Raw genomic sequence first — 25,465 nt, 5'->3', positions numbered from 1 at the left:
TCTCAGCAACTAGTTGATGGGCTAATACCTAGTGTACTTGTGAAAAGCATCATCTCACAGCCTTATTCAACCTGACCTGTCCTAAGCAGGAGATACTGTGCTAATAACAGGTTTTTACTACAACAGATGTCGTATCAGAAGGTAGGAAAATTCCCCACAAAGTTTCCTCCCAAACTTCAAAAGCGGAATGAATTAATTCTCCCTTTGGAATACTTACAGTGACTTTTTGGAAAGGTTCAGGTTTGTTTTTCTTTTTACCCTTTAGCACCCTTTCGTGCAGTGCTGGATGTTCCTGACTTTGGCGGGAGGGGAAGCTAATATTTCATAGGTATTACTTAACATGGCCTTGGCCTCTCACCTCATACACAGCATCGCTGATCAATCAGCATTTTTGTTGTTGTTTCACGCCCGGTGCTCCAGATAGGAAGGATGTGCAAAACAGAGGGTTTTCTTTCATTGGTCTGTGGTTTTTTTGTCCTCTTACTGCTACTTTTTTGTCCTCTTCCTGTGGTTACTCAGGGGGTGAGGAGGATTAAAAGCTTCACACACCGCACACACGACCACGAGCTGAAGCACGTGCTTTGACTTGCAGATGGATATGCCACTGGGCCAGGTCTACTTGCCTGACGATGGCTCTCTCTCTTTAAAGAGGACAGCAAACTCCTGCTATACAGATTCTATAATGTCATTTAGCTGGGAAGGGGAAAGGGAACGTGATTCTGAACATCCATGAAGCATTTCTTAGAGAGGAGACCAATGAGGTTTGAAAAAATAACTGATGCTCTGAAGTAAGTTTTCAGAAGTTTAACCCAAGAACTCCATTTCTGCCTATTCAGCTAGCATCTTTGTAATAGCATGGAAATTTAAAGAGCAGGGGAATTAACTGTAACACTCACTGTGCTCCATGGAGCTGGGAGACACTTTGTCTACATGATGGTTCTACTACCATTCTCCCCCATCAACACAAGCCTTTACACTAGCATTTTCCTTAGAGAAAACCCCAGACAGAGGCTTTTCCTCATGAAGACCAGTTAGCTAAGGGAGAGTATGTGCTTCCAGGCAGCAGCTTTTATTGCACACCTGTAAAGAGGACACAAAGCCCCAGCAGATGTGGGAGTGGGACCAGCACTGAAGGTTTCAGGCACGGTTGCACGAGCCCAAAAAAATCCACCAAAGCTAAGTACTGTCCACAGTGAGGAAGCTTATCAAGAGATAACTTTGTGAAAAAGCTCTGCTAAGCTCTTCCAAGCAGTGCAGAAAGCCCAAGGGGAACCGTGCTACAATTTGCTGCTGTCTGAGCCTTACACAGTTTGCTCTGAGCAGCAAGAAGCTGCAGGAACAGAAAGCACCATCTGAACTAAGCACATACTACTAAGAAATGATACAGGGCAAAGTCCAGATCAGCTGATAGGCAGCATGGATGGCAGTGTCATTAGCAACTGCAAAAGAGTGCTTTACACACGTGCTACCTCTTTCCTGTTCCAGACAGGGAGACAGCCAGCTGTGCACTCTAGAAATCACATTTAACCTTTCCAGACAACATAATTCTCCCTCTCATCCCCTTCTCCACAATCCCCATGCAGCTGCAGCACCCTCAAGAGTGTGCTCTGAAGAAACTGCAAGGTGGATTTGGGCAGCACGGGTCTGATTTCCAGCATCAGCAGAAGTAATTGGTCTCAAGGCAGACCCAGCAGGACCTTGGAAAAGACCTAAGTTCTCAACTCCGCTGATGTGCACGAAGCTTCAAGTCTCTCCATCCAGGTTCCTGGCTTTGTTCGAGCCCTGCTCCTCCCCTCACTCTTAGAACACCACCTCATCTTGGCAAAATGCACTTTTTGTCAGAGCTCTGATCCTAACACAATTACCTGTGTGATTAGGCAAGTAGAACAGCAACAAGGGTATGTTCCAAACAAGCCTACTTCTAGTGCTTACCATAACCATCTCACTATGAGCTTCCCTCAACAGACACACTGAAATATCACAGGCAGAAGATTCAACACTTGCGTAGATGAGGCAGAAAAGTCTGAAGCTCCTGCTGTTTCAACAGCCAAAGTCCACAGAAGAGGAAGATTTTGGAAGCAACATGGAGCACTGTGTTTAAGCACCAGCATTAACTATGAATATACCTGTAGCTCAACCCTCAGATTGTTTTCTGCAGCTACTTCTGCCCTTTCCAGGGCAAGGGTTCCACAAAATGCAGCTAGAGATGCATTAAAACTCTGTCTCACGCAACTTCCTTCAGTTAGGATCGCAGCCATTTTGAAACATTAGCCACAGAGTTCTCTAGGAACTGTCTCTAACAACAATTTCATCCATCCTGCCAGTCGCCTAATGGGTTCAAAATTCATCCAGCACTAAGGCTCACAACAGAACCTCATGACCTTCGTGGCTTGGGCACAGCATTACCTTTAACAAAGTGAAATAACACCTGCTTCCCATTTTTTTTAACTTCCACTTCTGGCTCGGGCCTGCCAGCAAAGAACCGTGTTACTGTATCTTCGGTTATTCAAAATAGAAACAGTATCAACCAAAGTAGTCAAGTGAACAAGTGAAAATCTGCAGAAGCACTTACAGTTTAAGTGTCAATGATCTGCAGGCTGCTGCTCCCTGAATCCAAGGGCCTACTTTGGGAAGAGTCCCTCCATGTACATCAGGTTTCTCCTTGTTTGCTTGCTGTTTTGAAAATGCCCTGGAAAGGATGCAGAAATTTTGAAGGTGTCAATTGCAGACCAGAATCCAAGAGGAGAACCAGCTCCGGTATTACATGTACACCTACACTACAAGCAATGCATTTCTGTTCCACTCATCTGCACCATAAGAGGAGTCACAAGAAAGAAAACTGGCACGTGAGGTTGGAAGCCATGAGGTTGGGAACTTAGCAAGGAAACCAGCCCTTGGTTTCAAGTGGCATAAGAAGTTGGCAAAATATTTTCAATCCTTCACAAATTATCTTTAGAAAGAAAACAAACTTTGAAAACAAAAACGTAGCAAAATATATAAGAAACAGCAGAACAAGAAACTCTCCAGCACACAGAAAGCTCTGATCCTGCATGCCGGGCAGTGACCCATTGGGAGATGTCACCATCTGGGGAGGAAAACACGGTCCTACATCCTGGCACAGCCAGCATGCCTTGTGTCAGCCAGCTGCAGTGGCTCCATGCCAGCTGGAAACACTCCTCCCCACAAAAGCCTCAGCACAGCAGCTCGCTTTTCTCAGGGAGAAAAACCACACAGGATTATGGACACATCTGTGGGATGACAATGCTCTCCAAGGCCAGCTGCACATCCAAGCTGGCATTTCCGCAGTGTTGTTGTCCAGGAACAGCTCCTTCCCTGCAGAGAGCCAGCCTCAGCAGAGCTTCATGAGGGTCACCTGGGAAAAGCTCTTCCCATCTCCTTTATTTCTAGGCTGTGTGTAAATGGCAGCAGTGCACAGAGCAGCACCCAGCCCAGCACTGCAGCTGAGGAAGAGGATCTGCGCTGCGCCAGAGATCCTCACCAGCCACTAAGACAAGTTACCAGCACGCTTACCTTAATGACTTATTAATGCCCCAGCCCTGTGAAAGTGGCAAGACAATTACACCTGTCAGAAAGGACAAACCAACCACCTCCTGCCTCTATGCTCAAGGCAACTCCAAGCCCAGCTTCACTGCAAGCAGCAGCCAGCAGCAGCTGAGGCACACCACGAACTAGAAAGTCTTTGCAAAGAAAGAAACATTATGAACCAAGAGAAACAAAGTTCAATAGAAGTTCACAGCTTATTAGTCCCTCGAGTACACAAAAGGAAGAAGAAATCTATAGGAAATTAGATCGATTGTGTGGCACTACACATTTATGTAGGGGATTTTAAGTCATTTGTTTAGAAGCTGTCTCTGGAATTCTGTGTACTGACACTGCTAATTGCAGCCATTACCAGTACAGAGACTGTTCAGCGATGCTAATGAATACATGGCTCTCCTAGGTGTGTGACTTACTGATGACCCGCAGGAAGGAAGAGCAGCTGCAAGAGCCTCTGTAAGCTACGGGAAGAGAACACATTTGGGGCTGAAATTGAGCCACAAATTTTGTCACAGCCAATCTCCGGGCAGCAGGAGACCTTGCACCACCTGCTTTGGCTTTGCATCAGATCAGGAAGCTCTCCTCCCTCACCAGCTGCCTTCTCTTTAGGCCCTGAGGTCTGACAGCACTGGCCACAGCATTCCTGATCCGTACCAATCTACCCTGCTTCCCTGAAGGAATAAGGTATCAGGTAATAACAGAGTCTACCAAATGAAACAGCTGGCTCCCCTCAGTGATACTCAGAGACCTCAGATCACCTGTTAAGCCTAAATGTACTGTTCACTGTCATGAAGATCCTGCTCGCTGCCACCCAAGCTGCTCACATAGCTCAGCAAACGAGACAACAGTCATACTCGAGCACTGCACACCCTCCAGACGTGCAAAGGTGAACTCGGCTGCAGACAGATGTCAAATACAGTCAAGCTGAGCAATGAGCTACATCCATATTATTGTTGGAGATCACATCCAATCCTGGCACTGAGCTCTAAAGACAGCATTAAAGAAGCAAGCGCCGTCTGCAGAACTGCTTTAATCATTACAGCAAAGCAAAAGACACCTGACGTGATGTCAGTCCTGTCCAGAGATCAGAGTCCATTAAAACCACAGCAAAACGTACTGTCTTCCAGATGTATTTTACACCACTGAAGCAGAGAGTATGATCCAGCCTTCAGCAGCTTCCTGTCTCGTTTTCTTTGCTTATTCCAACAAGAAGCCCTTACTGATCTCATCCAGGTCTGCTCTCCAAACTCTCAGCCCTGCCTTCACTAAGAGAGGGAGGATTCCCACACTAGCTGAAGGGTACACTGGGAGCTGATACCTTACAGCTACAAAGAGGAGGAAGTGGCAAAACGTCACGGAGAACTGCAACATGCATTTCCCCCGAGCCCTGATGTACAGAACCTCCGATCTGTGTTCATTACTACCTACAAAAGCAGCCACGCGCTCCCTCGAAGCAGTGCGTTAGCTGCTTTCCCACTGCAAAGCCAGTCTCCTCCAATTTGCTGCTTGTGAGACAGGGGCATCTAGCGGCTAAGCCCTAAAAGAGCAGCGATGTGTCGGGAGCTTAAGGGAGACACAGCAGCTGCTGGCACAGAGACGCATCGTTGCAAAGCTGTTAGCCTACTAACTGCTCTACCCAGACTGAGTGCTGTAAAGCAAAATAGAAACGCATAGCATAAGGGATACCCAAATCCTCTAATACCGGCTTTCCTATGTCAGAAACACAGCGTGCTAGTGAATGCATGCAGCAACAGTCTCCAAACTCCCAGAAGCATGGGCTCAGAAGCCTCCTCTGCACACAGCCATAGTGCTACTGTCTTCCTTAACAACCTGCCACAGCTTAACTACATGAATAATCTTCACTTTTGATGGCTGCTCCGACTCATTTCAGCTGATGTGTGCTAACTTTGAAAGCCAGTGTATCACCTTCTTCCATTAAGCTCCTGATGACATTCAAAGACCAGACAGGCACCTGTAAGAACACTCTTTCCATGTTTCTTTTCCAGTCTGAACAGCCCTACTCTGACTACTTAGTGCTTGCGCATAAGCCACAATGCACAGCACATTTCTGATCTGATTAGTTCTCTAATTTGTACCTCTCCTATCTTGGCCATGCTTTTGGGGATGAAATGTGAACACAGTATTTCAGAAGCAAGTGAGCCACCAACACACGTAACAGGTCTCTCACTTCTGTTCTCTTTCCCTTCCTCACAACAACTGAGCAAAAGGCTCACATTCACGCAGAAGCATCTACTACATCTTTGAGGTCTCTTTTCTGAATGCTAATCACTGCTCAGAGCCCACATCAGTGTGTGCACAGTCAGGACTGGATTTTGCTGAGCACTTGTCTTAACACCTGATCCCAATAAATGCAGGCAAGATATAGGTAAGGTTTGCTTTAGATACGTCATCGATATAATCGACTAGCTTAGTTCAGCTTTTGTCACTGATACTCAGGCTTTGATCTCCCCACAGAAGCTGCTAAAAGAAAATAATCAATACAAAATGCAATCATGCTTACGGCATATTGCAACAACAGAATCCAATAAAAGACACTTCTCCTCCCTCCAGATATCCTTTAAAAATGCGAAACTTTGTCATCATAGAGACAAGATAGAACACTTGCTTTGCCTTCAAAAAGCAAACCTTTTTAACCTCAAAAACACACTAAGATTTTAGAATACGAGTTTTGTTTGCTGAGATCAAATATAGCGAGCTAAAAAATAGCCATGTTTCTAAACTTATCACTGTTTTACACATAGTGTTACAGCTGAAAGCATGCCCAACGTTCACAATTCTGTGGAGCACCTCCACCCTGCTGACTGAGAGCCGAGGTTGCAGAGCTGCAGGACGCCTACCGCAGGGCAGGACGGTGCAGGAAGAGCCATTTCTCTACGGTAGGAGATGTTTCTGCACGACGTTTGGATTTGTGTCCTCATGGAAATGAGGAGGGTGCAGGCAATCAAACATCCTGAAGTGATCTTCAAGGAGAATTGCAAAACATAAGTTTTACCCATATAACCACAGCACCCACGGGCACGCAACCAGCCTACCAGAGTGCCAGCAACCAGGACTAACATTTACCGAGATCTGTTTTTGCTTGATGCTGTGGAGCAGGACATACTGCACACCATTCCTTCCTCCCTCACAGGTTTTGAGACCTCCTTCCCATCACTGCGGCAAGCCACTTCAGACGCAGAACGTTCCAGAACAACCTCTGGGCTGGGGCTGCTAATAACGAAGACCAGCTGGAGTCTGGTTTCTAGCCACTTTATCCGGTTACTTTCAGGTAACACAAAACTAGGCTCAGTGTTCTGCACTGGATGTGTTCCGAACAACTCGCTCACCTTTTCTTCCCCAGGAACTCCAGCACGACCTTTTCCAGATGCAATAAGCAAACCAGTGTTGCGCCCACACCCTCACACCGCAGCTGACTGGGACTGCATAGGGAACGTGGGAGCAGCTTCCTAGCAAAATCATTGCTCGCCTGCGTTCCTCGCTCTGTGTGGGCAGGTTAGCAAACAAACCCCCAGAACCAGCCTGAGGGGAGCTCTAAATCACACAGGGACGACAGCAGCCGCCACTCGACCTCCGCCAACAGGAACCAAAATGGCGGCCGAGCCGACAGCGCTGCGGAGGGGCGGCACGGCGCGGTTGCGGCCTTCCGGCGGCGGCGGCTCGCAGGGCGGGGCGAAGTGAGGCGGCGCGCGCGGCGGCAGCAGCACCAGCAGCACCATGATGGCGCAGCGGGCGCTGCCCAACCCGTACGCGGACTACGACAAGTCTCTGGGCACCGCGTACTTCGATGCGTCCGGCCGGGTGAGTAGGGATGCAGCGCGGTCCCGGCTGTTCGGGGGACCCTGAGGTTCCTCCGGCCCCGCGCGCCGTGTGCGTGCTTTAAAGCTCGCCTCTTTCTCCAGCGCGGCCCTGCGCTCTCAGCCCGCACCCCTCCAGTCGCTCACTCCGCCTTTCTCCCCTTTGCTGATGTTGATTTTGGTGTTTCTGCGTTTCCCAGTTGACTCCCGAGTTCACGCAGCGTCTGAACAACAAAATAAGGGAACTGCTGCAGCAGATGGAGAGGGGCCTGAAGGCTGCTGACCCGCGGGACTGCACGGCTTACACGGGCTGGGCAGGTAGGGCATGGCCGGCTGCTCAGAACGGGGCTGGATGGCTCTGAAGCTGTCCTCTCGGTTAGGCCGAGTCAAACTCACTTCTCCACTTCATCCACAGTAAACGTGTGTTGTGACCGGCGCTTCTCTTGCACGATCTGTTAAGCCCAGGGGCTGTTATTTCTGGAGCCCCCGTTTTTGGTATCAGAACTCATACTGCAAAGGAGGACTGCAGAGATGAGACTGGGTCTTCCTTAATAGCGCCAAACCTGTGCAACAGATAAAGCTGGAGGATTGCAACGCATCTGCCTGGGAGATAATACTGGAGCTTTTGAAGAGGTTGGCTCCAAATCTAGCTGTGGGAAGAGTGCTGACAAGTAAACTGCTTTTCTGTGAAGCAGGCATGTGTGCATGGTAGGCCCCTTCCCTGTAAGCAGCAGTAAGTGGCAGTCGTAAGCTGAGAGCCTGCAATAATGTCCATCTTTTTTGTTTGGGCAGATTTGTATCTTAAGACACTGACTGACAGACAGTTCCCCAGGCAGTGCCCCTCCACTCAGCCAGGGCCACCTCTGCTTCAGCATCTGCTGAGGGAACAGAACTAAAGAGGGAAACCTTACTCAGTCAAACTCTTCTGTGCAAAGCTTCCAGGAGCTCGTCTCTATCCTGTTCTGCATTTTCAACCTGTTTTTTCATTTATGGGAGCATGCCCTACCTTCCCCGCCCTATCCCTACCCCCTGGAGCCAGGGAGGATACACCTTTGGATTCTGCTGGGTGCTTTGTCAGCTTTTCTGCTGCTGCTTTCTGCACTGTGCCAGGCTTTAGGGAAGCATCTTGGGATAGTCAGGTACTTGTTTGGCTGCTGCAAGACTTTTTGCTGCCACAGCTTTTTCTTTTTTTTTTTTTTTTAACCTATATGCTGTAATCCCAAATGGCAATTTTCCATATTATAATCTGAGCACGGCTTCTGCTTGGATACTGTGGAACTTGATGCCAGCAGTTTGCTTGGGAAAACAGTACTCATTGTTGCTAAGGTAACGTTACCGCTTGGTGAGAGCAGTGTCAGAAATGGCTGCTTAAAAATTTTAGCAAGGTAGACAGGCACTGAGAGTACTCCAAAGCAGTTAATAAGAAACGCCAACACGCCACTGTTGAATTCCAGCATGGGAGAGCATTAATTTCTTCCTTTTTTTCTTCCTACCCTGGGATCATTTCTCGTTGGGCATACAACCTTCCTGCTCTGGCTAATAGGATTAGAAAAAGCCTGGGGGCAGTTTTCCTGTGGGTCACTGCCAGAGAAGTGAAGTTTGCACATATTACATTGTATCTTAGTCACCCACATTTCTTTTCTAATCCTAGCTGTATTAATTTATTCGGTGCTGGTTTCCAGAGAGCAAATTAATTGGGCCAAGACAGCAGCTTTTTCCCTTAATTGCTTATGTAGAAAAGGCTTGTTGAGCATCTTCTCATGTAAATCATTGCCCAGCAGTCTGAAATCAACCCGCACTCTTGTGGCCACTAATAAGAAAGATTTGAAATGTGCCTCTTCTAGCGTAAACTCTGCGTGAAATGCAACATACTTCAGCATACTACATTACACCCAGTAATACACAGCATATGCTGGCACTTTACTTTGGTGCCTTTTTCTTTCCCAGCACACTTGAGAGCCTTTCCTCTCCTCACTTGCTTTTGTGCCAGTGAAGCCACTGCTTCTTGGCATGTGAACTTGGAGCAGAGGAAGGGAAGGACTTGCATTTTTCAGCTCGGAGGCAGAGACAATGTGCTTGGGTCGAGATTATCCAGCGTACAGCTGAATGTCCTCAAAACACATTTGGATCAGCTCGTTATGATTTCATTCAGTTCCCCATAGAGATCAGGGCTCTGTAGGCAAAGCCTAGAATGTGCCTGGGTGTGTATCAGGCTCAGCTCTCGTGTTCCGTTTTGTCTTTTAATCTGTTTAGCTGGACAGCTGCAAAAGCTTTTATGGTCTTAATCTGTTTTGCTGTTATCGGAGTATTGACTGAGGGAAAGTAAACTGCTGTAAGCTAATTTTGAATCAGAAATGGTTCAAATCTTGGCAGGACTACGATGGTCTCATCAATTTTCAGACAGATCAGCATGAGGATGCCCAAGAGTTGCTTGTGCATTGGTATTTCTCAGAGGCCAGGAAGCCTTGGTCCAAAGGCTACCTTGACTAGAAGGCCAGATGGTGGAAAAGAACCAAGAGACCTGACGTCACTACTGCCACATCTTTGCTGAGTGCAAAAGCCAAGAAGCTCCTGAGTCTGATCCCTGGTGGCCTGTTGCGTCCTTCCAAGATGATGGGGTGGTCTGCTCTCTGAAACACTGTGTAAGGGAGAGCCCGCTTAGTGCCCCTTCTGGCAGTGCTTTTGGGATTTGTTTCCCATGCAAACATTGCTTTCTCTAGCAATGCACTAGCCATGGCTTTGACAGCTTGAGAGCCTCTGGAAGAAACTAATTAGTGCAGGTAGCTTGCCCCAGCTTTTGGCTGGCCTGAGAGTAGGGCTGAGCTGCCTTTCTGAAGGCGCTCTTCAAAAGATATACCCAGCAAAAGAAAAGCAGTTCAGGAATGGATGGAAATTCAGGAAAAATCCTCATAATCCCAAGGACTTGCATCACCTTACAGTTCTATTCAGAAGGAAAAAAAACAAAAACCACCAGAAATGGCTTTGGAATGCATCAGTGAGTGTGAGATAATTTCCATACCTCTGCATCAGAAAAGATGCTTATTGTCCTTTGAGCTGGGCAGTAGAGCTGTTCTACCCCACTCTGTAACTTTTATGCCATGCCTTATCAAAATGACATTGAATTTCCCACAAGAAACCATCAGGCTTTCTTGCAGTGTTCAGAGATGAGTTTCCACTGCTCTCTACTCCTTGATGTCTTGCTTTGAGAGTGCTGGCTGACTTCTCTGGGTCAACATAAGATCTTCGGGCGTTTTGCTTGTTACTGTAGATGACAGGTCTGGAACTGATCCAAATTAGCAGTGACCCAGAAATCTCTTGTGGAAACCTGGTGACCTTTGTGAAAAGACCACACTGGGGCTCATCTCCTGGTGGATAAGGAGGCACGTTCAGAGCAGTGTGATGGGCGTCCGTGCTGGTCTTGTCAGCACTGTAGTGGAGCTGTCACCACTTTTATCCATTCTGCTCAGCGTGAGGGGAATGCTTTGCCTTGCTGCTGCTGTTCTCCCACCAACTGAACTGTTTGCAGTGGTAGTGCAACCAACAGAACTTGTGGGGAAGCCAAGACACAGTTTTCCTTCTGTTTGATCAGCAGAACAGTCATCTGGTAGAGATTGTTTTCAGCCTCTTGCGGTGCTTTAGCACGTGAGCAAGAGCTCGTCTTCTCTCTGCTCTGTTGGAGGTAATGGATGCTGAAATTAGGACCATTGGCATTAGTTGATTGCTGCAAATATATCCATTTCCAGTGCATGCATTTAAATCTCCTCCCGCACCTCCCCAAAATAAATATTTAACGCAAAGCATCCCTCTGCATTTGTAACACTTCTTATACAGGATGGCAAGAGATGGAGATGTTAAATAAACAGGCTTTGATGTGAGATACACAGAACTGGTATTTGCCTCCTGATTCCCTGCAGCTAGCAAGTATCTCAGGAGTTCACATTCTGGTGCATTGGCTCCTTGCATGTTAGAGACAGGTTTTTTGGTCATCAGAGCCCTATTGAAAAAATAGGTTGTCAGCAGCACCCATGTTCACCACAGTCCTGCACCACTAAGTGATGTCTGATGCACAGGTGGCTGTACAGCCAGATCTTATGCTGCAAGGAGGAATTCACCTCAGGAGTGTGAATTCCTTTGAAGAATGAGTTGAAAAAATTGTCTGTAGATACAGTTTGTACAGCTTTTAGTTTTTAAAGGTAAAGGGGGGGGGGGGGGCAAAATGATTGAGGAAAGCAAAGGTCTTGTTTCCATTCCTTAATATAGCTTAATATAGATCAATGCTTTTTGGAATCTTCTCCAAAAGACTGACCATTGGAGAGCGCTTAGGCTGGGGAGGAAAGGGAGCAAGGAATGTTTTTCAAGAGGGAAAGCAGACAAGTCAGTGGAAAACACTGCTGAGACTCTTACTTTCTTGGAATTCAGTCCTAGCAGTAGTGTCTTGGCATGGTAGTTATGTACACGATTAGGGTGGTACGATAGCCATGGGAATGGAAGTTACTTACAAAGCAAGAAGGCGTATATTAAAGCAGGTCACTCAGAAGTGCAGGCTGTGCTCAGGCAGCTATCAGATCTCTTAAGAGTCTAGAGGCTGTGCTAGGTGCTCAGTAAATCAGGGGAAGTAACTTTAGGTTGGCTGGCTTGAAGAGGAGCTCTCCTTTAAATAAGGGCTTCATGTCCACATCCTGATAAACCTGAATGATGGTATCATGCACCTGAGCTTCTCCCTCAGAAATTCTAACACTGAACTGCTTGGAGAGAGGACGAGGTTATTAACTTCACTAGGCAATGGAAATCTGCCTTTAGTGTACAAGTGAAATTGAATTGTCTGTAGCACGAAGCTTTTGAGATTACCCATGCCAAATGAGAAAGAGATTTAAATTTAAAATTGCCCTCAGTACTACAGAAAGTAATTCAGCAGCATGCTTTTTCTTGCACCACCACTCCTTTGCAACATCAAAATCTGCAGAGATTGGCTCAATTAATTTAGACTTAAATGCAAGACCTGTGACTTCTTAGAAATGTTTATTGATAAGGGATGAAACTAGCTGTAGGCCCTTTAAAGCTTTCTCCAGTGCATGTTTGAGGGTGCTTTCCAGATCAGGTTGGTTTGAATTTGGCAGACCTACTGAATGCAGTTACATACTAAAAGCTTGAAGAGCTGGATGAAGACTGGGCAGACAGAGTCAAAGGACAATAATTAATGTGACATCTTAGTAACAGAGTTGTTTCTGTACCTGTCTGTACCCTGCTGAAAACATCCCAGGAGGATAATGGGGCTTTTGCATTCCAGGTAGCTGTTTCTATTCCAGATCTGGGCTGATGTCGTGAACGTTGTGCTGCAGAGGAGAGTCTTTGCTTTTGTAAGATGCACCAGTCTGTTGTGTAGGTCTTGGGATCTGCTCAGTGGGAGACAGTGGGAGGAGGAGAAAGAGCCAAGCAGGATGTCTCAAAGGTGTTGCTTCCCAGTGCTGAAGATATGTCACTTTTAAATCTGATCCAAATAAAGGGACCCAGCCCTTCAGCTCTTGGCATGGGAAGAAGCAGTTGAGACAGGGTGCCAACTTGCAAGCTCTGCCACAAGTCCTGTCTTGCCTGATGTTTTCTGGTGTTTTAGGTTTTACAAACCAGTCCCTGGTATGGTTCATAGGTTTAGGTGTGTTTGTCTGGGTCTCATCTTTTGCTCTCTACTACTAAAACAGTATGTAACCTATGTAGCAGAAGCTCTGTTAGCCTCCAGGAGAAGCTATGGATGGTGCTGCTGGGCATTATTACGTCCTGCATGTACCCGAGAAGAGGTTCACAATGCTCGTGACCTGGATGAGGCTGAGGGCCAGGCTGTGCGTTGTGTTAAAGCAGCCAAGCTGTGCAGCAGGAAGAAGACACAAAAAAATCAACTTTGCTGGTGGTTACAAAACTTGTGTTTCTTTTGCAGGCATTGCTGTGCTGTATTTGCACCTGCATGATGTGTATGGAGACCCAGCATACCTCCACGTGGCCCATGAGTACGTGAAGAAGAGCCTGAGCTGTCTGACAAGACGTTCCATCACTTTCTTGTGTGGAGATGCTGGGCCCCTGGCAGTGGCTGCTGTCATCTACCACAAACTGCAGAACCACAAGCAGTCAGAAGACTGCATCACTCGGTAAAACGCATGGTTATGTCTTCCTGTTCCTTCTGCACTTGCTGTAGGACTGGTCTGGCTTTGTACCAAGGCCTTTCCTCTATGCCCCAATATGTTTTTTGAAACACTCTCAGAGAATTCAGAAACTTGACAAGACAAGCAAACTTGTTGTGCCCTGAAGAAACATCTAGCTTAAGGACAGATGTGCGTGGCTGCAGGCTGGGGAGCAAAGGGTATTCCTCAGTTGGTATTGCCACTTTAGAAATAATTCAGATAACACAGGGGAAAAATAATGCCCAAATAAATATATTTACAAAAAAAATTAAGGTGAGATTTAGGATTTTTTAGAGCCCTTCAATTCAGCTTGACATCCATTTTGAAGAAAAGAAGAACTTTGTCACTTGCTTCCAACTTGCTATTTGTTAGTTGACTTTGACTTTAACCTAAGATTGAAAGCATCCTTTTCAAGTGCTGAATGCAGCTGATTATGATTCATTTAATTCCATTTCCTGCCTTTCCTCAACTGTTTTCAAATATATTTTTGTTAGATACTTAAGAAAAAAGAGGTCATACAAGCAGTATTACAATCAGATCAGCAAATGGCAGAGGAAGGAGGATAGGGGGAGACTGCACTTGGAAGCTCTTCTTGCTCAAGGGATATTGAGAAAATGAGAAAGAGCCCTGCATAGAATTGCTATTTTGAGTGGTTAGCATGCCAGCAAGACAAAAACACAGGCACTTCAGTATGACACCAATGCCCTTAAAACAGCCATGATGCATATAACTCTTATTAAAAATACCATGGATGGGTATCTGAAGTGCCCGTGTGACTTGGAGACTCAGTTCCCACTCCTTTAACTAGGGTAGCTTTTCATTTGTGCAGATATGGTCAGTCTGAAGACATAACTCCCTTTTTAAATTCTTGAAATAATCTGTGCTTTGAGTTTTGCCTGATGCTGTGTCAAAGTGGATTTGTTGTATTTGTTAATAACAAGGGAGCTAACCTGTCAGCCATTACCAGCCAGTTCAGTCAGTACATAAGCCCCAAGTTGTAGAAAATCCCTAATTAATGTATTCTTGCTGTAGATCTTCCCCTCATGCATCCCCCTGTTCACCCTACAGTTTTGTGGCTGAACGGAAGTGTGTGATTGATCCTGCACTGCCATCTAATGGCATAATAAGGGCAAAGCCTTGAAATGGGTTTCTTCATACATCTTGGAAGAAAAATGGGTCTTTCTGGAAGAAACAGTTAAACTGTCCTTACTCTGCTACCAGTTCCCAGAGCAGTTAGCCTGACCGCGCTCCCTTTAAAAAGGGAATATTTCTCTTTGAGAAACAGCTCCCTTGATCCAAACTCTTAAGTGAGCTTTGAATATGCCTTTTGGTTATGGAAGAGTTGCAAAGTTATGCAGTGCAAGTGTATAGAAAATGCACTTCTGTCCCAGCTACAGAGAAGAGTCGGGGCATACAAAAATCCCATCTTGCTCTATGCTGCCTCACCTCCCCTCTGCCCAGAAAACAGTGATTCTTTGGCAGCTGGGACAACAGGCTGATTTGTGAGCAGCGGCTCTTTCTTTCCAGGCCCTCAGTTTACATCCTCATTTCTGAGAAGCACATCCTGGCAACACACCAAGCATCTCCTACTGTACGTATGCTGTGCAGGTTCTGCCACGCATATCTAAAACAACAGAAGCTCCCCTGATAACCATAGGTAGGAAGGCAGCTGGAGGCAGAAGCAGTAGTGCAAAGGGAGCAAGAATAGTAGCTCCAACTACTCCAGATTTCCCCACTAAGAGAAGGTTTTACATCCATATTGCTGAAAATCTCTAGCAAGGGTGGAACTGTTTATCCACCCATCCATTCCTGCTATTGCACCTGACATTTCCCTGACATCCTCAACAGACAGCATCTGTTCCTACCAGCCTGCTGCTAAGCAGAGCCTGTCTGCTGAACTGCTGAGCTCCTCCTTGGAAACCCTCCTCTTCATCTGCTTTCCTTCAACATGGGGACAGCAGACTTGAGGAGGCAAGATTTTTTCTTCAGGCCACACAGCTGGAAGCAGGATCCCTGCCGGATGGGCTTGCTAGGACCCCCTTTATTCCTAGTCTTGGATGCAGAATCTGTCTCATTGGTTTAATGTGAGAAACCTCCCCTAGGAGCAGTGCAAGAGGAGATGGGGTCAGGTCATCTCCTTGAGACATTTCTTCCTCCTTTCTCCTTCAATATCTCTGCTTACTTTGAGTCCAGTGCCAAGGGAAACTCCTGCCACAGGGAGTCTGAGCCCAGCATCCTCTCTCTGCTCTGAGGGTACACTGGATGTTTGGTCGCTTCTTTCTTCACAGCACATAGTTCTGCCTGGCAGCAAGGGCTGCCAAAGCACCTCTTCTGTTCCTCACACTGCTGTGACAGGGAAGCCCTGCACACACAGCTCTTATTTTAGCCCTTTCCCTGTTGCAGCCACAGCAGGAAGCAGCTGAGGATACTGCCTTGAAGCTGCTGATGCTGGAGTTTTAAAAGTGATGGCATTTTTCAGAGTGTTTTGTTGGAGATGAATGGAAAAATAAAGACAGAGCCACTCAAATCTCTGCCTGCTGCTCATGGAATGGCATCCAGCCTTGATGGTGCTGTAGGGAGAGGCAAAACAGGAACCTTGCACTGAGAGTGAACTGAACTAAAGTGCCAATGTGCACAGCACTCAATCCCCGTTAGCACAACAGGAATATCACCAAATTTGCAATACGAAAACAGTCAGAAAAATGGTAGAGAATGTTTCTGACTCCAGCAGAGCTCTGGCTGCTCATTTGTGGGCCAGTGCCAACCAAGCAGCTGTCATTGCAGGGCTGCCCCACAGACAGCCCACAGCATTCCTGCTGCACACACTGTCCTCACTATTGCTTCTCACTCCCTAAAGAAAACGTTCTCCTATGTCCCAGTGTCCTGCAGAGGCTTGGTGTTAAACCATGAATCCAGCTTTCACTCCACACCTCTTACCCAGATTTCTATCTCATGCAAGCACCTCTTTTCCTGACAGCATTGCTCTGCATGCTTTGTAGACAGGGAATTAAATGAGCTTTGCTATCAGGACTTGTAAGAATACAGGCTGAGATTGTTCCACACACTCACAATACTAGTCTGACTTTCTAGCATTCCTTGAGCAGCCACATTAGGCAGATACTTGAATTTGAAAGTAACCATTTCTGGCAAAGGTCTGCACTTCCAGCAGCATCACAGGAAAGTAATGGTGAGTGCCTCACGTAGCCCAGACTTCCCCACAAGTAGCTTTCCCAGAGCTAGTGCTCTGAAATAGTACATACACATAATATAGCTGCAGTGTGAAACACTGAACAAAAGAAGCCAAGTAGAAGCAGAGGGGAGAGAAGGATTTTGTACCTTGCACAACTGGAAAGCTGAGACAGGGACTTTCATGATATCTCTTAGGGTATAGGCAGCACTAGGGAATAAACTCTGTTTTAGATCTCCAGTCTCACTGCTTGTTTACATGGCCTTGGCTGTCCTCTCATCTCCATCACAGGTTTTTTTCTTTGCAGCCTGCTCCACCTACACAAGGTTGATCCACGAGTGCCAGACGAGCTGCTGTATGGGCGCATGGGCTATCTGTATGCACTGCTGTTTGTGAACAAGCACTTTGGAGAGGAAAAGATCCCTCAAAGTCACATTCAGCAGGTACTGTGGCTTCTCAGCAGTGGAGGCTGAATTAGCCACTTGATTTATTAGCTGTCTCTTTCCATTCCGCTCACCTTTGAGCACGTAAAAATCAGTGCTAGATGTAGAAAATTCTGGCAACGAATGAGAATCCACATTATGGTTTCCCTGTTGCTCATCCTCTTCCAAAGAGGAAGAAGTGCTACATGTCCACCTCGCCCTATCCCTCAAATCCTTACAGATGCCCAGATAGCACTGAATTAGCATCTCTTTCACCGCTTCAGCCACGCTCCCCACCTTACATGGGGGATTAACAGCAGCTTTTTCTATTTGAGGTTATCTACTGTGCTGAATGCAAGATTGCAGTACTTTCCTCACACACATCTCTTCCCATCCACAGGTCTGTGAAGCAGTTGTAGCCTCAGGAGAGAGCCTAGCCAAAAGGAGGAACTTTACAACCAAGAGCCCACTGATGTATGAGTGGTACCAGGAATACTACGTAGGGGCAGCCCATGGCTTGGCTGGGATTTATTACTATCTCATGCAGGTAAGAAGCACCTGGAGGGCAGGGGCTGATAGCACCTGTTTCACATTTCTTTGAATGAGAAGGAGTATCTGAATGGCTTCGTGGTGATACCGAGCCAGTCAAAATCTCTTGTCTGAGGCTGTCTTCTGTTTGATCACGTATTTCCACTTCTGATGTTTTTCTCCAAGTCTGTCTGAAAATCAAAGAGATTGGGTTTTCCATCTCTGTGGTGATCTGGAGGATCTACATTACACAAGCAGTTTCATGTAACGAAGGCCTAGGGATCATCAGCAGGATCTAAGCTTCCCTATTTTCTAATTGCTTACAAAGTATTTCCATTTGTTGACATTTCTCGGATGTTTCTCGGATTTATGTATTTTTAGGAGGTGGTTATTTGGAGCCATCTCAGATCATTGCAGAGTGAAAATCGCTGTAAGAAAAGCATGGTGGAAGAGATCATACTTGTAGTAGAAAAGCTGGAAAATGTCTCCCAAAATCAGAGCTTCTATCTCAATGTAACAACAGTGGGACTTCTTTCATTAAGCAGCTGAGTTCTGTAGTGCCTGAAGTAGGCAGAGCAAGGCAAGAGGTTGGGAGCTGCAATGCCTCTTTACTTTGATGTGGTCTTTCTCACAGTTCTTCTCAACTCATTGCTGTTCTGGGAATCTTCCTTAGCTTTGAAATCAGGGTGAAAAATCCCACGTGGGTCATTTTGTGCATACATTTGCAGTGCTTAAGCTTTGTCATAACAGCAGTGAACAACATTGCTTTTTGAAAGCCGATAGAGCGCTCACCGAGCAATGCAAATTATTTGAATATAGCAAGGCTTATAGAAATAGGATTTATTTTTTTTTATTATTAGACTTCTCACAGCAGGTGGAAGACCACCAGGTCTCAAGTGCTTGGCTTCTCTTCAGGAAGTTTGTCTCCCATAAAATGCTGTGTAGGCTTCATGCTTCTCTGCTGTATGAAACACAAGGAGCCTGGACCAGCCAAGCATAACACACAAAAAACCCGTGGGAGAAGCAGACAACAGGAATGTGGAAAGGAGGATGTTGGACTTATGTCTCCAGTGGTTTTATAGCACAAGTATTGATTTTTAATTTTCAAGCTATCACCATCTTGGGAACAGCGCGATCCCGAGATGAAAGTCTCACTGCAGTCTGCCACAGGAGGGCAGAGCAGTGCAGCTCTCCTGTGGGGCAGTGTCATTTGGAGAGGATGCTGAAGCCCCTTCCTTGCTGCCACCTGAGGTCAGTGGTGAAGCTACACCCTTGCAGTTACCCAAAAACATCCATGAAAATGCAGCATCACAGGCAGTTAGGCTGGCCCAGCAGCTCACAGCTGCTGTGCTCTAGGTGCTAGGAATCATTCCTGGAATTCATCCCTAATACTGTTTTTATGCAATTTACCTTTTTACTCCAAAGTTGGGTACTTGAAACTATGTCAGCTTAGTTTCAGGAAAAGACTTTTCTTCTCTTGCTTAGAGGGCTTTTGTTTGTGGGGATGCAAGAGTATGACTGGAAAGGAGTTGCTGCTGACAGAGCAGCCTGAGGACTATCAGGTATTTGGGATGTGAAAGAAACAACTTCATTTACAAGGAGCAAGAACAGATGTGATAATAATTGGCTTTGTTTCTTTCAGGCAGACCTTGGGCCTGTTAGGGAGAGACACAGTAGTAATTCTCCTATTTTTAACACTTTGTCTCTTAGCCTGGCCTCGGAGTGAGCCAAGTAAAGCTGCACAACGCAGTCAAACCCAGCGTGGACTACGTCTGCCAGCTCAAATTCCCTTCAGGCAATTACCCTCCCTGCATCGATGACACCAGAGACCTGCTTGTCCATTGGTGCCACGGGGCACCAGGTGTTATCTACATGCTTCTCCAGGCCTACAAGGTATCAGAAATCTTGCAGATATCTTTTGGTGACCCCTAAATGTGGAACTTCAAAGAGAAAACGCTGTTGGGACCCCAGTGCCCGAAATCAGGCTGTCTTGTTAAAATTAAATCACCCTGTGGGACCAATGACTGAAACAGAAAGTTAAAAAAAATATATATTTTTTAAATTATTAAATTGTGTTTCTGAAAATCCTCATCAGCCTTCTCGGGGGTGTCTTGTTGCAGGTGATAATGGTAATAGCTAGTTGTGTGTTAAGTAATGGTCATACAGCCCATCCATTCCATCAAAAACATCTTCTTTTGAAAGCAGTCACGGTATTAAGACTACATGAGCAGCTAATTAACCCAAGCCCCCTCACTCACATGGGGATGCTCTCTGTGTGAGGAAATCTCTTCAGCGTGGGGGGATGTTTCTTGTCTCTCCAGGTGTTTGGGGAACAGCAGTACCTGAACGATGCCCTGCAGTGTGCAGAAGTGATCTGGCAGTACGGGTTATTGAAGAAAGGCTACGGGCTCTGCCACGGGACTGCTGGCAATGCCTATGGTTTCCTAGCACTGTACAACCTCACTCAGAACATGAAATACCTGTACAGGGCCTGCAAGGTAAGAACCTGTGTGAGAGGAAAGAGGATTGTTCTCTTCTGCTTTTTTACAGTGCAACTTGCTCCTTTGAAACCTGATTTCTATCATGGTAAAGAGGGAGCTAGCTCTAACCAGCTTCACCAGCACAGTCCCTGAGCAGGGTAGTCGCTGCATGACAGCCTGCGCAGAAGGAATATTTTGCAGAAGCTTTGTTCTGCAAAGGGATGATATGAGGTTGAAGGTGGTACTTACCTCAAGATGCTTCTCTAATGAAATCTGAACGCTATTCCTTTTCTTCCTAGTTCGCAGAGTGGTGTTTAAGCTATGGTCAGCATGGCTGTCGGACTCCAGACACACCATTCTCTCTCTTTGAAGGTAAACCTCCATTCCTAAGCATGCATTCAACTCCTGAATATGAGCCAGCTCAGCACTGAGGAAAATGCTCCACTGCACCCTTTGCAGAACTCAGCATAAAGAACGGGAGGGAAATAGCACTTGCTCTTTTTACCCTTTCCCAGAAGCAGTGTTCCTGTAACAGGCCAGTGGCTCCACTTGGAGCATCTTATCCTCTTGGGCCTCCAGCACAGATTCTGCACACATCTTATGGGAATGATTTTACAGGCCCAAGTTTGCCTTCAGGTAATTTGCAGCCTGGCTCTTCAGTCTCTACACATTTTTAAGGATTAAAAGCCTGCATAGGCTTTCCAGTTGCATTTCAAAGATGAATGCAGAGCAAGCAGGGTCCCTTTTGTAGGGCTCGTTGACTCCCCCAAAATCTGCCATCAGTAGGTAGTGCTGAAAGAACTGCTTCCTTAGCTAACATAAACCCCCCTAGCTTTGGGGCACACCAAGGAGCAAGAGCCAGACACAAAGCGAGGATCTGAGGCAATGCAACATGACTGAGTTCTGCCAAGATATTTGCAAAGATTTTTAAGTCTGCAGACAGGTGAAGAAGAAGGAAGGGGGCTGGAAGTGAGAAAAATGGTCATACTTTCCCAGGTAGTTTTCCAACATTTGACTGATTTGAAAATGCTCTCCCTGCTGAAGAGCCTAAGCTGGTTGGGAATTACAGGCTCAGACATTAGCAATGATACAGCTCCTTCTGAATGCATTTTCCTGTTTTCCATCTTTATGATGCATTCTCTCCTTGAGTAACTGATAACTCTGATGACCAAATGGAATCTCTCTGAAGCACTTTGTTTTTTCTCATTCTCAGGAATGGCTGGAACAATTTACTTTCTTGCTGACCTGCTGGTGCCAACCAAGGCCAAGTTCCCTGCGTTTGAACTGTGAACCTAAGCTAGGCAGTTCCTTGCCTAAATCTTTCAGCACTTGGAAAAGCAGTTCAGAGCTGCCTTCTCCTTCCGAGCTCATTGTTGTTTACCTAACTGAACATAAATCCATCCTCCTAGGGCACGTCAAGTTCTCTAATATTTCTAGTTGTTTTGTTGCATTGTTTCAGTTTAAACAACAAAATGCAGGTTTTGCTGGTGTCTCCTGAAAACACAGGGCTGCAGTTGGGAGCCGGGAAATATGTACAGTATTTTATGCGCTATAAAGTTTTGCTATTTTATGTATCCCATTTCCTGGGAGAAAGTTTTCTATTGAATGTGACTTTGCCTGTTTAAGTTTTGTTTTGGTGCTGACAAATAGTTACAGGAAGTTGATCTTGGAAAACACTGAGATAAGACACTGAGACTGCTGCCCTTCACTGTGCTTTGAAGCATTCTCTTTCTGTCCATGCTGGGAGTAGGCAGTTTAGGAGCTGCTCCACAAGAAGTGAATGTGATGGGCAGTGGAATCTCTCCTATTTTTTCATGTCAGATTGCAAACAGAGCAGCTGGAACTGCCAGGCCAGAGCTTTGGCCTGAATTTACTGCTGCCTGCTTTCTAGGTGAAGGCTATTATCTACAGCTCTTTTGTGCATTTTTTCCAGTGACGGACAAATAACCCCTGAGCTTTGGTGCCTGTTATCTTATGCTAAACCTTGCCAAGTCCATTGCTCATGTCATGGGAACTTGTAATTTAATAGTAAGCTAGGATGCATCCTGGTGCAGACGCTCCTTGTTAGCTTTGAAAATTTATTTTTGCAATCTTTTATTTAAAAACATATATTCATATTATAGCTGATTGGCAGCAGCAGCATAAAAAAAGAAATATTTTTCACTGAGTCCTCTCAGTGTTCAGCCTGTTACCTGTGTAGAGGATATGTACAGGCTTTGTTCTATAAGCTTTTCTGGATTAACCTGGATAATTTGAGTCACTTGTTACTGCTTCTTACAGTTTGATTTGCACTACATCTCCCCACCTGGAAAATCTGCTCTAGGTTCAACAGCTTTGATCTGACAGCACACCACAAACTTGCAGGGGGTAAATCTGCTTTAGAACCCTACACTGCTTTGCAGCACTGGGGACCTGACCCCTTCCCCCATTAAATCATTGCACTTTCTTTTTTTAAGCTCCAACCATGAGCTAAGCACTGAGTACAGTGGAAGTTACTGACTCCACCATGCGACTTTGTGCTGTTTGAGGGCTGCTCCTCAGCCTAGACAAGCGAGGGCACGGGTTTGGTTTTTCAGGGGAGAGCTGGTGAGGGGTTCAAGTCAAGAGCAGGGCAGCTTCAGGGCAGCACAGGCAGTCTCAAAGCCAGCAGCATGAAGCAGAAGCTGCACAAGTTGTCTGAGTATTCTCCAGAGTGCACAGTGCTGCTACGAGGACCATACCTGGTATGTTCACAGCCAGCTCACCTCTCAACAGTGGCACAGGCAGAGCTGAAAGAAGCTGTTTCAGTGAAGAGCAGAAAGCATTCCTGTAGATTCCTCCTCTCCTCAAAGAGCCAGCTCATCAGAAGACAGCCTGATGCACAGAAATGCTCATCTGCCTCAGGCTCAGCCTTCCTGGCAGGAGCCTGAAGCTCATCCAGGCTAAGTTCATCCCAGTTGTTTCTGGGACTCTTGCATTAAGGGGAGAGGTGACTGGAAAGGAAGAAGCACAGCCTCAAGAGCAGGAGTTGGCTAATCAAACAGCATGAGAGTGGGATCCTTGAGTACCTGAGGCCCACTGTAATCCCCACTGTGATGCCAGAGTGGGGACACCGGTCTGAGCCTGGATTTCTCCTGGGCACTGCTTTGTAGAGGAGGTGGTTTGTGTGGCCTAATGGGGCAGCACTGTGGCCCAGGGTTCATACACACATCAGAAAATCACCAGGAGGGGTGCAGAACTGTCAAGTGGAGCACTGTTCAATAAAACATGACAGTGAACAAGCTTCCTTTGTGGTTTTTTTCCTCATTTTGTGACCACAATTCACGTTTGAATAAATAAAGGTGTGCCACCACCACCACAATGGTAAAGTTGCTGAAATGTTCTCGGGTGCCCCGTATCACAGAATCATGCCTCATACTCCTCAAAAATAAATGAAAACCACAGCTTAAATTCGCTGTCACCCTGCTTAATTTGTGCTTGCTCAAATTTTCACTGAAACATGAATCCACGACCTCAGACGTACCTGCTCCAGACAAATCAGGTGACTGCTGCAACTCTGCTGGAAGCAGGTTCACAATTTCACAATGCAAACTCAAATGCACCATTATACACCTTCGGAATGAAGTTCTCCCAACTACTGTTACCAGCTTTCACAATCTGGTGCTCTGCCTTGTGGTGAGTACCGGAATGCAGGAGCCAAGTGCAGTGAAAACTCCAGCAAAGTGATACTGGATTGAACAAGTCAACTGGCAGGCTAAAAATCGTTGCCCAGTAGTGTCTGAAGTGACAGGGATTTTCAGGCCAGTGGGTTTTGGAGGGGCTCGCTGGGCTCACAGTGTGCAGTGTTAGCTTCCAAACTCGCTGTCAACCCAGATGGAAAATTGCTCAGCGCTCAAACCAGTGCAGATTCAAACCTCCAAATACAGTACCATAGCTGGCACACGTGGATGCTTCAGCATCTTCACGGCTGGGCCTTTTAACTCATGGAACTCATTAACCTTGGCAAGAGGGACAAGCATGGATTTCTGGATTACAGCTGAATCTCAGAAGATTGCTTCAATGACTGTTAACTTCCTGAATCAATCAAAAAGATGCTTTATGCCTTCTGCATACTTGTTTTTTTTCCTCCCCTTTCTCTTTTTGAGAAGGTGGTAGTTTTGTTTTTATCCTTAGCTTTACTTTTCTCAGTTCTGGAAAAGTCATCTACACGGGTCAGATCCGGAGCCAATGCCTGATCTGTGTAAAGCCCATGGCATTAAGCTGATGCAGGGCAGTTCAGGATCCAGCCCTTCTACAACAGCTGAACGTGGGAGTCAGGCAGAGTTTAATTAACTTTGAATGGCTGATCACATTTCGGGCCCACCTACTGGATTTGTTTGTGCCTGACCTTAAAAGCAAGCCTGAGTATATTAATTAAAGGATCTAAATGATAATACAGGTAGAACACATGACAGGTAGAATTGTTTTTTTGTTGTTGTTTTGTTTTCCTTTTTGAAAAGAACAGACAAACCCTTCCATCATTCAGACAGCAGCAGGATAGCCCCCATCAAATACCTCTTTGCCACAAGCTGGAAACAGACACAAAAACACTCTACCTTTAACACAAACATATTTTTATCCCTCATATACCCCCTGCATTTGCCTAAGGGCTTCAGAGAGCTTTCTTCCTGGCTCCCAAGTGAGAATTACATAGGCTGCTATTGCAGAAGAGACACTGGTTGGTTCAGGCAATGCTTTGTGCAGACAGTGGTGAGACGGAGAGCAGTGAGGCTCACTGCACTGATAGTCATGCTGAGACCACCACCAATGTGGCATTTGGGGTCTGGAGACAAATATCACCAACCCAGTACCACCCCGCTGGTGCAACTTACCTCTGAAAGCAGAGGTGAGCATGAAGATCTGGGCAGCTGCTCTGAGACCTGGAGAAAACCATCACATCATTGGGTTGTGCAGGGTTTCTAGTATCCCAGCATCAAAACTGCTCCCTTAGAAGCTGTTCAGGGGAGAACAGGACAAATTGGCTGTTGATACAGTTGCTGATTTAAGGCAGAGCCTGCTTCTGCATCACCCACAAGGCTCTATATTCCCAACTACTGCTCAAGCCAGCTTTCACTCCTAGTGTGGTGGTCTCTACTGCCTTCTCCTGTGGCAAAGCTGCTTGAAGGTCCTTCTGTTTTATCTCTGCCCCCACCTGTTTCTGCTGCCTTCGTGCTGCTCTTTTTGAGGAAGAAGAGTAGTAGCTTTTACTCTGGGTCATTTCAGGACTCCAGTTCACTGTATCGCAGCAAGGGGGAGGCAAAATACAGTGTGAGATCAAGGCAAAACT

At 46.2% G+C, this 25,465-nt stretch overlaps 2 protein-coding genes across 5 annotated transcripts in view; one reads left to right on the top strand and one right to left on the bottom strand.

Moving 5' to 3' along the window:
• Positions 1 to 7,175, bottom strand: part of CPS1 (carbamoyl-phosphate synthase 1) — a 234,065-nt gene extending 226,890 nt beyond the window's left edge. For 2 of the 4 annotated variants that reach the window (XR_006179624.1, XM_042874765.1), the window contains exon 1: positions 6,906 to 7,175. Coding sequence is in view for 1 of the 4 variants with exons in the window: in XM_042874765.1 (XP_042730699.1) it covers positions 6,906 to 7,038 (133 nt within the window). In the remaining 3 variants the exon portion in view is untranslated. Of the gene's footprint in view, positions 1 to 2,572; positions 2,690 to 6,905 lie in introns of all 4 variants that reach the window. The other 2 variants (XR_006179623.1, XM_042874766.1) reach the window with 2 other exon arrangements.
• An 84-nt stretch (positions 7,176 to 7,259) lies between these two features.
• Positions 7,260 to 23,589, top strand: LANCL1 (LanC like 1). The gene is made up of 9 exons (XM_042874767.1): positions 7,260 to 7,377; positions 7,574 to 7,691; positions 13,303 to 13,510; positions 17,038 to 17,173; positions 17,553 to 17,699; positions 19,391 to 19,573; positions 20,002 to 20,178; positions 20,460 to 20,532; positions 21,374 to 23,589. The coding sequence occupies exons 1-9, from the start codon at positions 7,294 to 7,296 to the stop codon at positions 21,448 to 21,450; spliced, it is 1,203 nt and encodes a 400-aa protein (XP_042730701.1). The 5' UTR covers positions 7,260 to 7,293; the 3' UTR covers positions 21,451 to 23,589.
• Positions 23,590 to 25,465: the final 1,876 nt, after the last annotated feature.

The sequence above is a fragment of the Lagopus leucura genome, unplaced genomic scaffold (genome assembly GCF_019238085.1).
Source record: "Lagopus leucura isolate 7727_CA_CO unplaced genomic scaffold, USGS_WTPT01 Super-Scaffold_100012, whole genome shotgun sequence".
In the NCBI taxonomy this organism is placed as follows: domain Eukaryota; kingdom Metazoa; phylum Chordata; class Aves; order Galliformes; family Phasianidae; genus Lagopus; species Lagopus leucura.
The sequence above is the reverse complement of the archived record's forward strand: the minus strand, read 5'-3'. Positions and strand labels throughout refer to the sequence as shown.